Raw genomic sequence first — 16,398 nt, forward strand, 5'->3', positions numbered from 1 at the left:
TGTGTGTGTGTGCGTGTTTGTGTGTGTGTGTGTGGGTGTGTGTGCGGGTGCGTGTTTGTGTGTGTGTGTGTGGGTGTGTGTGCGGGTGCGTGTTTGTGTGTGTGTGTGTGCGTGTTTGTGTGTGTGCGTGTTTGTGTGTGTGTGTGTGTGTGGGCGCATCACTGATTTGTTGACTCCTCCCTCTTTTTGTGACAGGCATCAATGTATCTTGCTGCTAGTAAGATACAATCTTGTTTTTCACCTAATAAATATTGAAGTTGTGTATTCTTGTTTAACATTTTAAAATCAGGGTAAAGTATTTCAAATTTGGGATAAAATGTGTTTGTAATGTGTTGATAGTTGGGGCAGCTGGTGAGGAGGTGTTGCTCTGTGAGTACAGTGAGGGCAGATGCGGCTCTCTCTGGGCAGCCAGTGCTGTGGATATCTGCCCGTCTCTAGAGTCAGAGTATGGCTGCTCAGTCTGTACCTCGTCATCTGTCTTCTTCATTTACAGTCTTGCACTGTACTCAGATATTCTGCAGTTGTGTAATCTCTATTTAGGGCCAAATAACATTCAAGTTTACTTTGTGTTCTTTTCTTTGTGTCTTCAAAAATAAGTCTCTCTATAAATCTATATCTCTTTCTCTCTCGCTTATCTATCTATCTATACATCTATACTATTTGAGAGCAGTTCTGACCTCCAGCCACTCGGTGGCACCAACATTCCCAAAATCTCCTCCATCCCAGCTGACGAAAAGCAAACTGCGTCTGGGATAAAAGCCTAGAATTTAACCAGAAGACAACAGCATCAGTTCATCAATATTGACAGGACAAATTTATGGTACAGTTCAGTAAAAAAAAAAAAAAAATGAAAGAATTGATGAAGTTAGTGACCCTTTATACTGTCTCAAAGATCAGACTTTACACTACATAAACATATGCATTTCTGCTTCAAAAATGGTCTTTTACAAAATAAGCATTTTTGCTACCCATATATATATATAATAAAACCAGGAAAAAGTTATTTAATTTTTGAAGTCACATCGTCACGTGTAAAAATAGTTAAGAAAAGAGACGAAAAAGTTTATTTGGAAGATGTTTTAATCTATCCTTTAACGCTAGAAGGATTTTGAAAAACATTTTCTTTCTTAAAATAGCAGCACGAAAAAATTACTACATGAAGTGATTTTTATGATGTTTAAATGTTCTCACGAAAAAGCGCAATTTCAAATACTTTTTATAGATCTATTAGAATGGAGTAAATAACGTATTTCAAAAATAAGATTTGTAAATTTTTTCATGAAACTGTTAACGGTTTAAAATATTTGAATAAATTAGTTTAAGTAAAGAGTTAGGAACAAGGGCAACATTTTAATTTGACAAATGTATGATTTCAATTATAAAATAAGGAAAAATTAAGTATAGAGACAAAAGTTTAAGGCTATTATAATCAGTTTTTTCCCTTTAAAACAGACAGCAGTGTTAAAAAATATACATAAAGATAAAAATCTAGTTTAACTTAAAATATAACGTTTTTTATTTTGGTTGTCTTGAAAAACATGATTTAATAAATTTTTGTGTTTTATATTAATTTTGCTGATTTATTTTAAATTTGTATTTAATTATTAATGTTTTATTTTGATTATTTTAAAATAATTTATTTTTATTTGACATTCAAAAATTAAAATTTTTATGATTTTACTCAATTTCGTGAGAGTTTTATTTCAGTAAAGTCACAGTACGCACGTGTTCAGAGATGACGGCGTCGCTATGGAGACCGAGTCGCCGTGGATCCTGCGGGACGTCGGCGGGGTCGGGGTAGATGAGAACGCCCACAAGCCCCGCCTCCTGCGCAAGCCACACCTTCTCGGCGAAGCTCACGGCTCCTCCCACCCTCGCCACGGCGATGGAGCCGTTGAGGGCGACGCCCATCACACGCAGCTGCTCGAAGTCCTCGCGCCGGCCGTAGTTCACGTACACCACGCCTCCCTGCGCAACAACACACGCTAAAACTAGTGCTGTCAAAATTAGTGCGTTAACGCATGCAATTAATTCTTCCACTTTAACGGCGTTATGCCAGTAAAAACTAATCTCTTCAATCGCACGGACAAATGCGCCGGCGCGTGCTGTATATAGTTTCATATTGAAGCGCGAAATAAACTACGAGCATGCAATGTCATAGTTATGTCGTCAATTAAGTCATGAAATTACCAAAAAGGCAATTATAGCTGCATTAAAACGGAGCATGCATGTAAGTATTTGTTATACACGAGTCACGTGCCTCAGATTCACGTCATGTTCAGCAGCGGCAGCTCTTAAAGTGATAGCAGCCAAATAACCTAATAACCAGCTGCTGTGATGTCTGTTCATCAAAGAACAAAAGAAAAAAAGAGGAAATCAATAACTTTTGTAGCTTTAAGGATTCATCTATATTTAATTTAGAACATAGGGTGGGTTGCACCAATAAGGATTAATCTTAAATCTAGATTAAATCAAGGTTTATCTAATAGTTCTGTTGCACCAAACTTTGAAGGGTTAGTACACTCAAAAATGAAAATCAGGCTGTGTTTTACTCACCCCCAAGTCATCCTAGGTGTATACGACTTTCTTCTTTCAGATGAATCCAGTCGGAGATATATTAAAAATTGTCTTTGATCTTTCAAGCTGTTTAATGCCACTCAGCAGGTGTTGCAGTGCTTCAGTCCAAAAGAACTTAAATAAGAAGCGCCCATCCATGAAAAAAGTGCCTCACACGGCTTCGGGGGGTGAACAAAGGAGGAGGCCTGTAGCAAATCGAATAGATATTTTTCTTACAAAAACGCATCGATTCGCTACAGGAGGCCTTTGTTCACCCCCCGGAGCCGTGTGAGACACTTTTTTATGGATGGGCGCTTTTTATTTAACCTCTTTTGGACTGAAGCACTGCAACACCTGCTGAGTGGCATGAAACAGCTTGAAAGATCAAAGACAATTTTTAATATATCTCCGACTGGATTCATCTGAAAGAAGAAAGTCATATACACCTAGGATGACTTGAGAGTGAGTAAAACACAGCCTGATTTTCATTTTTGGGTGAACTAACCCTTTAACCTTGTTAAAAAATAAGCAGGTTTACATTTTTGTGAGGGTCTTGGTAGCCCGTAGTAAACTTGTGACTGCTATCGAGTCCGGGATGTGAATCCATCACTTATCGCGATGCGTCTCGGTGTACGGCAAAGAAGATAAGACAGAAATATACTGTACAGCATTTAACGGCAGCGCTGATGAACGGCGATCAAAGCGCCGCTGTCACGAGCGTAGGTAGTCGCTCCATGAATCATGCCAGTTATTTTCTCTCATCTCGGTTGTTTTGTCATAAGGTATACTCTATTAATTGATACCATAAACATATTTCCAAGATTATAAAATCTGTTTATTTCCTTAATCGACAAAAGCAACTTATGTCAGAGAGACATTACGGTTTAATTATAATAGCGAATCCATCACGGCGTAGATGGAGGATTTAATCGCAGATCATAATTCTAATCCTCGATTCGTTAATCTGTGTTTAAAATTAAGTGGTGCAGCACAACTCGATTAAAAATAAAACCCAGATCAACAAATCCTTGATTAGCTCTAAGCTTTGCTTAATTTAATCCTTGTTAGTGCAACCCACCCTTAGTGTTTGATAACTTTATTACATTTCTGTATATTTCCGATACTTGCTGAAGGGCACAGGTAGCTAAATATGACATTTATTATAATGGGTTTACGTGAAGATTGTTTTAAGTTCACTTACATTAGAAGTTAGAAATATACTGTCTTTATGTTGTCTCTACATTGATTTGAAGATTGAATGTGAAATAATTGCAATATAAATGCATATTTAAAAACTTCAAATATAAAACTTTAGGTGGTATTAATCGCGAAAAAAATGATTTAGTTAATTCGTTTTTTAATTGATTGACAGCACTAGTTAAAACATTACTGATGCGCTGCGCTGGTTTATGCGCGGTCGCCGTGGTTACCGTGGCCGTTCCCGTGGCGCTGTAGGCGCAGTATCCCTCGCTGTCCAGCGGAATCTCCTCGAGCTCCGCCCCCTCGGAATCCACCAACCAGAGCGTGTTCCGCTGCGTCCTGTGGGAGCAGGGCAGGCGTGTGATTGGCTGAAGCGGCGCTGGCTCGGCCAATGGCAGACGGACGCTCACCTGGAGGGAAACTGCAGCGTGGCGTAGTGCGAGTCGGTCCAGGTGTGATCCATGCGCAGGTTCTGCAGGTTCTGCAGGATTTCTCTGGCCACCGCGTTTCCTTCTGAGGACCCCGGAGGATGAGACGCCCGACTCACACGCCTGAGCGAAAACACCACAACACATCAACTCCAGCAGGACCCCCGCCACAGGTCAAAGGTCACACCCGCGTTCTTACCAGTCATTTTGGTGAACGGTCAAATAAAATATTTTATCTTGGGTTTTTTTTTTATTTTGATTCCATTTTTATATTATTAGTAAGAGTTTACAATCATTTTATTTTAATATTTTTACAATTTAGCTATTTAGTGTTTTATTTTAAAATAATTAATTATATATTTTTTATCAAAAATATCATCAAAAATAAAAGTTTTTACACAAGTTGTTTATATAATACAAGTGTGTGTACTGTGTATATTTATTATGTATATATACTGTAAATACACACATACAGTATATATTTTAGAAATGTTTACATGTATATATTTACATTCATATCATTTATGTATAAATATATTTAATATATAAACGTAACATTTTTCTTAAATATATGCATTTATATATACATAATAAATATACACAGTACACACACATACATTATTTTATACGTTTATTTACGTTTATTTTGGACGCGATTAATCATTGCCCAGCAATAATTTTTATAATACATTTTTAGTAAGTTTTAATATTCTTTTAATTTTAAATTAATTTGACATTATGATGTACATTTTTAATAATTGTTTTATATTGATTTTGAAAAAAATATGCTTTTATGATTTCAGTTTCAGTAAGCATTTAAATTTGTAAGCATTTTTCAAATTTTTAAACCTTTTTATGATTTTATACATTTTAGTGAGTATTTTATTTTGATTTGATTTTAAAATAATGTATTTTGATTTAATGTTTGTGTTTTAAGGTTTTAATTTTTAGCAAGTATTATATTTTGACTGTTTTATTTTAAAATAACTTAAAGTTTATATTTTTGGATATAATAATTTGTCAGTTTTTATTTATTTATTAAAATATTTATTCATTTTAATTATATGTACTTCTGATTTAATTAATTATTAGAAAGTGTTTTATTCTTTAAATAATTGATTTTAATTTTCCAGTGACTTAATACACGTTTAGTGTTTTATTTTGATTTGTTTTTATTTATCAATAATTCATTCTATTCTGTTTTATAAATGAATTTAAATGCTGCAATTTGATTGTTTATTTTAAAACCATTTATTTGTTTTAATTTTTAAATGATCATTTTAAATTATTTAATTAATCTTTAGTAAGGGTTTTATTTTGATTTTGTATTTCAAAAGTCTTCATTGTAATTTGACTTTACGAATGAATGTTTTGTCAAGTCAGCTTTACTTCCACAGCATTTAATTCAGTACAGAATGCAGTTTTTGAAGACAGTGAGTAACAGTAGCTGCTGACCTGAGTGTGTCCTCGATCCTCTCCTCCTTCAGGTACTTCTTCAGCATCTCTCGGAGCTCTGCCGTGTACATGACGCCTCCCTCGGCCGAGTGTTGAGCTCCCGCCGCGTCGCTCAGAGGAATCAGGTCGCCGTCGTTCCCGCACAGACGACACATTCCCCGGAACGCCACGAATCCCAGCAGGAACGCTGTGGACCAGACCGACACTGAGAATGCAGCACTAGTGCACACTACAGACGGCACACTACTGGACTGAACGAGTGTGAGAAAAGACATGCAGTGACCGTCAAACACTGGGGTCCTCAAGCTGTCCATGTCCTCACATCACATTATTTCAAAATAATACACTTACTAAAAATTTATTAAATCATAATGTCAAATTAAAATAATTTATTTTAAAATGAAAACAAATCAAAATAAAACACCTGATTTTTAAAAAATGATATTACTAAAAAACCATAAAATAATACAAAATAAAAATCTAAAATTAAACTAAATTATTTTTAAAAATGCATCAAAATAATGCACTTAATAAAAATGTATACAATCATAAAAAGTCTTAAAACAAATTATTAAAAAAAATAAATAAACACTTTCTAATAAATAATTACATCATAAAAATACAGAATTAAACAAAATTATTTTAAAGCAAAACATTCCGAATAATTTAATAAAAATGTAGTCCAATTTTAAAATAAAAATATCAAAATTAAACATTTACTAATAATTGCTATATTATTTACTAAAAATTACACCATAAAATTTTTTTTAAATAAAACTCATATGAGAGTGTGTGTGTGTGTGAGAGTGTGTGTGTGAGAGAGAGAGAAAGAGAGAGAGTGTGTGTGCGCGTGTGTGTGTGTGTTTGCGTGTGTGTGTGCGTGCGTGTGTGTGAGTGTGTGTGTGAGAGAGAGAGAAAGAGAGAGAGTGTGTGTGTGTGAGTGTGAGTGTGTGTGTGTACCTGTTTTTATGTTCTGGTGGGGACTTTGACCTGAATACACACAGACTCATGGGGACGCGTGTCACGGTGGGGACCTAAATTGAGGTCCCCACGGGTAAACAAGCTAATAAATCACACAATGTTTTTTGAAAATCGAGAGAGTGAGAGTGAGTGAGTGTGTGTGTGTGTGTGTGTGTGTGTGTGTGTGTGTGTGTGTGTGTGTGTGTGTGTGAGAGTGAGTGCTGACCTGTGGTGAAGATCAGCAGGCCGCTCAGTGTCAGGTAGACGGCTGCTTTCCTGCGGTCCATCCGCTGCTGTAGCATCAGTGCGCTGGTGATGTCTCTGTTCAGCGTGACCTCTGACTCCTCCTCCAGAGGGACCAGCTTCAGCTCAACGGGCGGGGCTCGTCGCCGGACTCCGCCCCCTTCCTCCACGCCCTCATTCGCCTGAGCTCCGCCCCCTGCCGCCTGCTCACACACAACTGTCAATCAACTCAAGAATAAACGAACAATCAATGTTTACAGTAAAAAAAAAAAAAAAGTAAAGTACAGTAAAAAATATATATATTTTAGTGCTGCCAAAATTAGCGGGTTAAACACATGCAATACATTTTTTTCAAATGAATGGTGTTAATGGTTTTCTTGACAAGAATTGCATTTATTTAGACGCGAAGAACGTCTTTACAAGCACATCAAGCGGGAGACTTTTCATACGCACGCTTTACTCCTCCTTAGCAACAGGCGCGAGTCAAACAGTGAACTGTGGTCAGATGAGATGTTGTCAGGCCATATATCAGTTAAAACTAATCTTCCTGTCCTGTCTGCCGTTATACTGTGCTTGTAACACATGCTCTTCAATTACACGTACAATTACACTGGCGTGCTGTATATAATTTCATATCAAAGTGCAATTATATATTCAAAATTGTGAGAAAACACGATGCATGTCAGATCCACACCACGTTTAGCAGCTCTTAAAGTGATAGCAGCCAAAAAACCTAATAACCAGCTGCTGTGATGACTGTTAATCAAACATCAAAAGAAACGGCTTTAAAGATTCATTTTTATTTAACTTAGAATTTTTTGTTTGATAACTTTTTGTAACAATTTCTGTATATTTCCGATACTTGCTGATGGGCACAGATACCTAATATGACATTTATTATAATGGGTTTATGTGAAGATTGTTATAAGTTAAATTAAATTAGAAGTTGTTATGTTTTAAAGTCTAATAAATGTTAAAATTGAAAGCTCTCAATTATACTGTGATGCTGAATGGCTAGTCAATGGTTAAATATTAGGAGGAAAATCTATTTTATAGAGACATCAGTAGTATTGGTATCAGTGATACTGGCCTTCAGTCATAAATAAGATGCCACTAAACAAATATTAACAATATACTGTTTTTATGTTGTTTCTACATTCATTTGAAGATTGAATGCAAAATTATTGCAATATAGTTAGGTGAGATTAATTTCAGAAAAAAGGTTAATTATCTTTTAATCGACTGACAGCACTAATACATATCTACTCTATCTCTCTCTCTCTCTCTCTCTCTCTCTCTCTATATATATATATATATATATATATATATCTACAAATATTAATCTCACATTTTTTCTGAAATTAATCGTGATTAATCCCACCTAACATACAGTATACATTTTTAAATATATTTTTATATTGCGATAATTTCACATTAAATCTTTAAATTAATGTACAAACAAGATAAAAACAGTATATTTTTAATATTTGTTTAGTGGCATCTTTTATTTATGACTGAAGGCCAGTATCACTGATAGCAATGCTACTGATGTCTCTATAAAACTGCCCCCCCCCTAATATTTAACCATTGACTACATTCTGATTCAACATTACAGTATAATTGAGAGCTATCAATTTTTTCATTTATTAGATGAAATGTAAATTTAAAAAAAATAACTTGTAAGTTAAGTGAACTTAAAACAATCTTCACATAAACCCATTATAATAAATGTCATATTTATCTGTGCCCTTCAGCAGAAACATAGAATACAGAAATTGAAATTGAAGTTGTCAAACACTAAAATTCTAAATTAAATATAGATGAATCCTTAAAGCTATAAAAGTTCTTTTTTCCTCTTTTTTCTTTTGTTCTTTGATGAACAGACATCCCAGCAGCTGGTTATGAGGTTATTTTGGCTGCTATTACTTTAAGAGCTGCCGCTGCTGTGGCGCGGCTGACACAGAAGAGCGTACGCAGTTTGCGTTCAGCGCATATTCTTCAAAATGGCGCTACGGTGATGCGGAGAGACACAGAGGAGGCGAATTGTTGAATAAAGTCGTTATTTTTGTTTTCTTCGCGTACAAAAAGTATTCTCGTCGCTTCATAATGTTACGGTTGAACCACTGATGGCAGATGGACTATTCTGACGATGTCTTTCATACTTTTCTGGACCTTGACAGTGTAAGTTACTTGGCAGTCAATGGGACAGGCACAAGTAGAGGTTGAGCGATGTACCGGTTTTGCCGATTAATCGGCACCGATAGGTTTTTGCTGGATCGGCAATATAGGTCGCGCTTTCTCTTTCCGTTTGCTCCATTTTTTAAACACTGAACTTCAAACTCATCTATGCTTCATTGTTCGTTCATACTTGAAGTAAACTTGTGTCTGTTTGGTGATTAATAAACTGTTTTAGACCGCTGCTCGAGTTGAACGCGACGCGTCCGGAGTGAATGGTAACACTTTAAAATAAGAATCCATTTGTAACATTAAGATTAATGAAAGCTGTGTAATGAAAGTATTGTTCCTTGTTAGAGTGTGTTAATTTCAACAGTTTTATTATTATTATTACTACTACTACTACTACTAGTAGTATGGTTCAGTATTGGTTTTGTTAATAAAGCACCATTTTAGTTTTTGTTCAGTATCCATTTTAAAAACTATCGGTTAATTAATCGGTATCGATCGGTATTGGCCAGTGTGGTCCAACCTAGTTATCGGTATCGGCAAAATCCACTATCGGTCGACCTCTAGCCTCCCGGTTTTCATCCAAAATATCTTAAATTGTGTTCCAAAGACGAACTAAGCTTTTACGGGTTTGGAACGACATGGGGGTAAGTGATTAATGACTAAATTTTCATTTTGGGGTGGAGTATCCCTTTAAATCGGGTGTGTTAGATGTGTGAGACAATGCTGGGCTGCTCCAGGACAGTTTTGAAAACCATTTCAGAGACATGTTCTTATGTGGCTCTCATAAAATATATTACATGCATGCACCGTTTTAAGGCCTCAATTCACACACACAACTCACTCAATTCACACACACAACTCACTCAATTCACACACACAACTCACTCAATTCACACACACAACTCACTCAATTCACACACACAACTCACTCAATTCACACACACAACTCACTCAATTCACACACAACTCACTCAACTCACACAACACACTCACTCACTCAACTCACACACACTCACTCACACTCACTAACTCAACTCACACTCACACACCTCACACTCACTCACTCACACACATTCACACACTCAATTCACACACACAACTCACTCAATTCACACACAACTCACTCAACTCACACAACACACTCACTCACTCAACTCACACACACACACTAACTCACACACACACAAACTCGCTCACTCACTCACACACTCACTCACACACTCTCACACACACTCTCACACACACAAGCTGAGGACCAGAGTCAACTAAAACAGGATGAAACAGCTAAATATAATGTTTTAGTTGTATTTGTGTAGCTTAAATCAGTCCAGTGAACCACTGAAAGGTTTAATTATGAATAATTCCAGCAGCTTCACAAACCGCAGAGAAACCAAAAAAAAAACTCTTGAAGATGATGAGAAGAACTGAGAATGTCCTCAGTCTGGCACATCTAAACACATTTACAAAACAAACAGTGATTTAAAATATTAAAACCTGATCCTGAGGAAAAATATCTGACATTTCAGTTTAAAATCACAATAATGAGGTTAACTGAAAATGTGAAATCAAAAGAAATAAACAATTTTAAAATAAAACTAATCAAAACAAAACACTTATTTAAAAAAATAAATCACAAAAATGCCAAATGAACTAAATTTTAAAATTTAAATAAATCAAAATAAAAACACTTACTAAACATGTATTAAATCAAAAGTCTAAAATTTAACTAAATAACTTTTTTTTATCATTTTAAAATAAAACACTTTTTCTAAAAATTAATTAAAATTTCCAAAAAGTCCAATCGAAGCAAATAAATGATTTTAAAATTAAACAATCAAAAAAACTCCTAAAACATCATTGAAATACAAAAATGTCTAATTAAAATAAACATGTTTTTAAAATAAAAACAAATACAAAACCACACTTATAAGTATCTAATTAAATAACAAAAATGTCAAATCACAATAAATAGAAACTATCAAAATAAAACAGCTTCTAAAAAAAGAGGAAGTATTTTATTTGTTATTCTGCATATCATTACAGACATCAGAGAACCGAGAACATGTGAATGTGTTGTTAAATTATTGAAATATTAACTTAAAATCTCAGAGGTCTTCAAGTAAATATTTGAGCTCAAAAGGGGTTCGGCTGAGCAAACGTTTGGGAATCTCTGCATCAGATCATCCAGCAACACCAGCGTCGAGTTCATGAGCATCTGAACCTCCTCAGATTGAGAATATGAGCCTCGAACAGACACGACATGAGATATTAGTCTTAAAAAACCAGTACCACTAACCAAACCCTCCAGAAGGTTCTTCCTCATGTGAATTCATAACTTCAGAAGTAGTTCTCCCTTTGAAGCTTTATTTACTCTCCTGCTGCACATATTGATTTCTATTACAAACACGCACAACACACAGAGCCAATGTCCACACACACACAGATCTGCCGGAGACAGAAGTGTGTGCTTAATAAGAGCAGTTCAAACGAGCAATATTCAGCAAGCACAACTGACATAGTGAGAGACACGAGAAGATATCAGACCTTCAAAAACACAAGCATGTGAAAAACCCCACTGAAATCATTTCATGTGATCATGTGAGGAGTTTTAATGTGTTACATACCTGCTGTCCTGCTGCCGTCTGTCTGATCAACGACCGTCTGTAAGCTCCGCCTCCTAACTCTAGTCTGTGAGGAGCTCAGCCCACTGAGCGCTCATCTGTGAGGAGCTCCGCCCCCCAAGTGCTTGTCTGCATGAGCTCCACCCCCCGAGTGCTCGTCTGTGAGGAGCTCCACCCCCCGAACGCTCATCTGTGAGGAGCTCCGCCCCGAACTCTCATCTGTGAGGAGCTCCGCCCACTGAGCGCTCATCTGTGAGGAGCTCCGCCCCCCAAGTGCTTGTCTGCATGAGCTCCACCCCCCGAGTGCTCGTCTGTGAGGAGCTCCACCCCCCGAGTGCTCGTCTGTGAGGAGCTCCGCCCCCGAACGCTCATCTGTGAGGAGCTCCGCCCCGAACTCTCATCTGTGAGGAGCTCCGCCCACTGAGCGCTCATCTGAGGAGCTCCGCCCACTGAGCGCTCATCTGTGAGGAGCTCCGCCCATTGAACTCTCAACTGTGAGGAGCTCCGCCCACTGAGCGCTCATCTGTGAGGAGCTCTGCCCCCTGAACTCTCATCTGTGAGGAGCTCCGCCCACTGAGCGCTCATCTGTGAGGAGCTCCGCCCACTGAGCGCTCATCTGTGAGGAGCTCCGCCCACTGAACGCTCATCTGTGAGGAGCTCCGCCCACTGAACGCTCATCTGTGAGGAGCTCCGCCCACTGAACGCTCATCTGTGAGGAGCTCCGCCCACTGAGCGCTCATCTGTGAGGAGCTCCGCCCACTGAGCACTCATCTGTGAGGAGCTCCGCCCACTGAACGCTCATCTGTGAGGAGCTCCGCCCACTGAGCGCTCATCTGTGAGGAGCTCCACCCACTGAACTCTCATCTGTGAGGAGCTCCGCCCCCCGAGTGCTCGTCTGTCTGGAGCTCCGCCCCCACACGCTTTCCTACTCTGTGATTGGTTAGTGCTGAGAGACTTCAGGCTGAACTGATATTCAAGATATTCAAATCTATACATGAAACGTAACGAATGAAACATAATTCTTTTTATTTCTGTTTCTGAACAAGAGTTTTATCTTACAATATTTACTGTGTATAACAAAATAATCATCATAAAAAAAAATATTTAAAAAATATTATTTTGTTACAATTATAATTCAGGGAACGAGTGAAAAGCTCAAGAACCGCAGCAGAACATCAAACATATGAAACACTGAGCAGCATCTGATTACGACACGTCTGCTGTTTAGTGTTTGTGTGTGTTTGTGTGTGTGTGAGTGTGTGTGTGTGTGTGTGTGTGTGTGTGTGAGAGTGTGTGAGTTTTTAGCGTGTGTGTATGTGCTGGCATTGTAACTGCAGTGCAGGTGTGAATTTGCAGATGAATTCAGTTTGTCCTCGATGAACTTTCCTCAGCTGAGATTTCCCCCTGAAACACACAAACACACACACAAACACACACACACACACACACACACACACACACACACACACACGCACACTTCATTTAGTGTTCATTTGCACGCGAGCAGCTCAGGATACAGTGTTTTTAGTATCTCAGTTGACAGCAAATGCTGCTTCACCTGAGTTTAGGCTGCTTTAATGAGCATTTGAAAATGTATTGTGCGCCATCCATCTTCACAAACTAGTAATGAGAAGCGCATATAAATATATATTATGCATATTATTGTGTATTTGGGAAAGCAACATTTGACATTTACGATTTATTTTCACATATACATCATTTCCAACATTTTTGTGCACAGATGATTACAGCAATTCACTGGATTTGTAATGAGATGTATTTGTAAACCTGTTTTCACAGAAACTGTGGTTTTCAGACAAAATTAGTTTTTTTTGCTGTAAAGTAAATAATATACTTATGAAAATTTTGTTTTCAATTATATTATGTTTACATCACATTTATTTTACAGTGCAGCTGCTGCTAATATATTACTGTCTTAGGGATAATGATGATGATAATACCAATAATATAAAAGTATTATTTATTATTATTATGATTATTAATATATTCACATTTTTAAAAACACCAGTGTAATGTGGACTGAGACACAACTAAAAAGAGGTTTGAATCCATATTTTATTATATTTAATTTGAAATGAAAAGGGGTTGAAGCAGTTAATTTGATGCATTTAAATTTACAAATGTATACAATTGCAAAGTTTTTTTAAGTTTTAAACTGAAATGCATAAATCTGGTGCATTTTGAGAGCTCAAAATTAATATCTCCGACCCCATTTAATTCAAACAGTCTCAGAAAGTCCTGTGAAATACAATGAAATGATGATTATATGCTCATTATTATTATTGCTATTATTACCTCAGAAAAACTGCAATTACATTTTTTCCCTAAATTGTGCAGCTCTACTGCAGGTGCACCTGACAAACATGAGTATGAGAGACAGTGTGTATGTGTGTGTGTGCGTGCGTGCGTCTGTGTGTGTGTGTGTCTGAGTGTGTGTGTGTGTGTGTGTGTGTGTGCGCGTGCGTGCGTGCGTCTGTGTGTGCGCGTGCGTGCGTGCGTGCCTGAGTGTGTCTGTGTGTGTGTGTGTGTGACTGTCTGTGTGTGTGTGTGTGTGCGCGCGCGTGCGTGCGTCTGTGTGTGTGTGCGCGCGTGCGTGCGTCTGTGTGTGTGTGCGCGTGCGTGCGTGCGTGTGTCTGTGTGTGTGTGTGTGCGTGTCTGAGTGTCGAGTGTGTGTGTGCGTGAGTGTGTGTGTGTGTGTGCGCGAGTGTGTGTGTGTGTGTGCGCGAGTGTGAGTGTGTGTATGTTCACCTGTTCTCTGAGCTCGCAGTCGGCAGGTGAGGTGAATCTGTCGACACACAGAGGTGCTGGAGCACACACAGCTCAGATACTGAACTAAAGCGTCGTTAGGGTCCTCGTCGCACGTCTACACACACACACACACACACACACAGTGATCACATGAACTAGAGGTCGACCGATACTAATAACTAGGTTGGACCACACTGGCCGATACCGATTAATCAACTGATAGTTTTTAAAATGCACACTGAACAAAAAACAAAATAGTGTTTAACTATTTAAAATAAAAACACTACTGAACCATACTTTGTAAATGAATAAAAATATGAATATTAATTGATATATTGATCAATAAAGCTAGTTCATAGTTTATTAACTAATGTTAACAGCAGAAACATTAGTAATAGTAAATGTTGAAATGAACACACTCTAACAAGGAACAATACTTATCCAGCTTTCATTAATCTTAATGTTATAAATGGACTCTTATTGTAAAGTTTACCATTTCATATCAACAGCGATTTGGGACAAATATCATGTAATTTAATGGAAAACTACATGGTGGGGCAGGATTTTCTGTCAGCTGCATTTAAATCCGCGTCTGAAGTTGAACCATACTTTGTAAATGAATAAAAATATGAATATTAATTGATATATTGATCAATAAAGCTAGTTCATAGTTTATTAACTAATGTTAACAGCAGAAACATTAGTAATAGTAAATGTTGAAATGAACACACTCTAACAAGGAACAATACTTATCCAGCTTTCATTAATCTTAATGTTATAAATGGACTCTTATTGTAAAGTGTTACATTTCATATCAACAGCGATTTGGGACAAATATGATGTAATTTAATGGAAAACTACGTGGCGGGACAGGAATTTCTCTGTGTAGCGCAGTGTCAAAACAAATAGCAGAGGTGTCAGTGATTCTCCTCTAGAGGCCGCTCTCGCTCTGTATACTCTTATTGTAAAGTTTACCATTTCATATCAACAGCGATTTGGGACAAATATCATGTAATTTAATGGAAAACTACATGGTGGGGCAGGATTTTCTGTCAGCTGCATTTAAATCCGCGTCTGAAGTGTCCCGCTCTTGTGTAGCACGCAGGGTCAAAACAAACAGCAGAGGTGTCAGTGATTCTCCTCTAGAGGCCGCTCTCGCTCTGTATAATAACAGCGGATCTTCTCAGCCGCTCCAGCAATAGATGCAACCCGGAAAACTATCAGCAGGGGTTTTTGCAGATAGTTTCAGCTAAAACTATTGGTCGACCTCTAACATGAGTAGGTGAGTAAAGCTGTAACGCTCACCATGTTGTGTCCGCGTGTGTACACCTTCACGTGACCTTTGACTTTGACGTGCCTCTGAAGCCCATCCCACTGACCCGCATTCAACTTCAGCAGATCGCAGACGGTGTCAGATGAGAACCAGACGTGAGCGTCAGCAGAGCCGTCCTCCAGCACTAACCTACACACAGAGACACACACACACACACACACACAGAGAGACACACACAGAGACAGACATGTGTTACAATGTGTTACAATGTGACCGTTTCATAGTCTGTGTTTTAAATCCGCATTTGAAGTGCACAGAAGCATGTGGCAAAACAAACAGCAGAGGTGTCAGTGATTCTCCTCTAGAGGCCGCTCTCGCTCTGTATAATAACAGCGGATCTTCTCAGCCGCTCCAGCAATAGATGCAACCCGGAAAACTATCAGCAGGGATTTTTGCAGATAGTTCCAGCAATTAACTATCGGTCGACCTCTAACATGAACTCATGAAAGCGCTCATGTAGGTGAGTAAAGCTGTAACACTCACCATGTTGTGCCCGCGTGTGTACACCTTCACGTGACCTTTGACCTTGACGTGCCTCTGAAGCCCATCCCACTGACCCGCATTCAACTTCAGCAGATCGCAGACGGTGTCAGACGAGAACCAGACGTGAGCGTCAGCAGAGCCGTCCTCCAGCACCAACCTTCAC

General features: G+C 38.0%; 2 protein-coding genes across 2 annotated transcripts in view; both read right to left on the reverse strand.

Annotated features, from left to right (window-relative positions):
* Window positions 1-11,352, reverse strand: part of LOC107567111 (transferrin receptor protein 2-like) — a 21,051-nt gene extending 9,699 nt beyond the window's left edge. The window contains exons 1-8 of the mRNA XM_016252729.1: window positions 11,326-11,352; window positions 11,188-11,253; window positions 6,826-7,045; window positions 5,640-5,826; window positions 4,167-4,307; window positions 3,987-4,095; window positions 1,722-1,968; window positions 678-760 (exon numbers count right to left, since the gene is read on the reverse strand). Coding sequence (XP_016108215.1) covers window positions 678-760; window positions 1,722-1,968; window positions 3,987-4,095; window positions 4,167-4,307; window positions 5,640-5,826; window positions 6,826-7,045; window positions 11,188-11,253; window positions 11,326-11,352 — 1,080 coding nt within the window. The remainder of the gene's footprint in view (window positions 1-677; window positions 761-1,721; window positions 1,969-3,986; window positions 4,096-4,166; window positions 4,308-5,639; window positions 5,827-6,825; window positions 7,046-11,187; window positions 11,254-11,325) is intronic.
* Window positions 11,353-12,422: 1,070 nt separating this feature from the next.
* Window positions 12,423-16,398, reverse strand: part of ctc1 (CTS telomere maintenance complex component 1) — a 33,460-nt gene continuing 29,484 nt past the window's right edge. The window contains exons 16-19 of the mRNA XM_016252731.1: window positions 16,236-16,392; window positions 15,725-15,892; window positions 14,420-14,534; window positions 12,423-13,052 (exon numbers count right to left, since the gene is read on the reverse strand). Coding sequence (XP_016108217.1) covers window positions 12,952-13,052; window positions 14,420-14,534; window positions 15,725-15,892; window positions 16,236-16,392 — 541 coding nt within the window. The 3' untranslated portion in view covers window positions 12,423-12,951. The remainder of the gene's footprint in view (window positions 13,053-14,419; window positions 14,535-15,724; window positions 15,893-16,235; window positions 16,393-16,398) is intronic.

This window comes from Sinocyclocheilus grahami, unplaced genomic scaffold (genome assembly GCF_001515645.1).
Source record: "Sinocyclocheilus grahami isolate Dianchi unplaced genomic scaffold, SAMN03320097.WGS_v1.1 scaffold1129.1, whole genome shotgun sequence".
NCBI classification, from domain to species: Eukaryota; Metazoa; Chordata; class Actinopteri; order Cypriniformes; family Cyprinidae; genus Sinocyclocheilus; species Sinocyclocheilus grahami.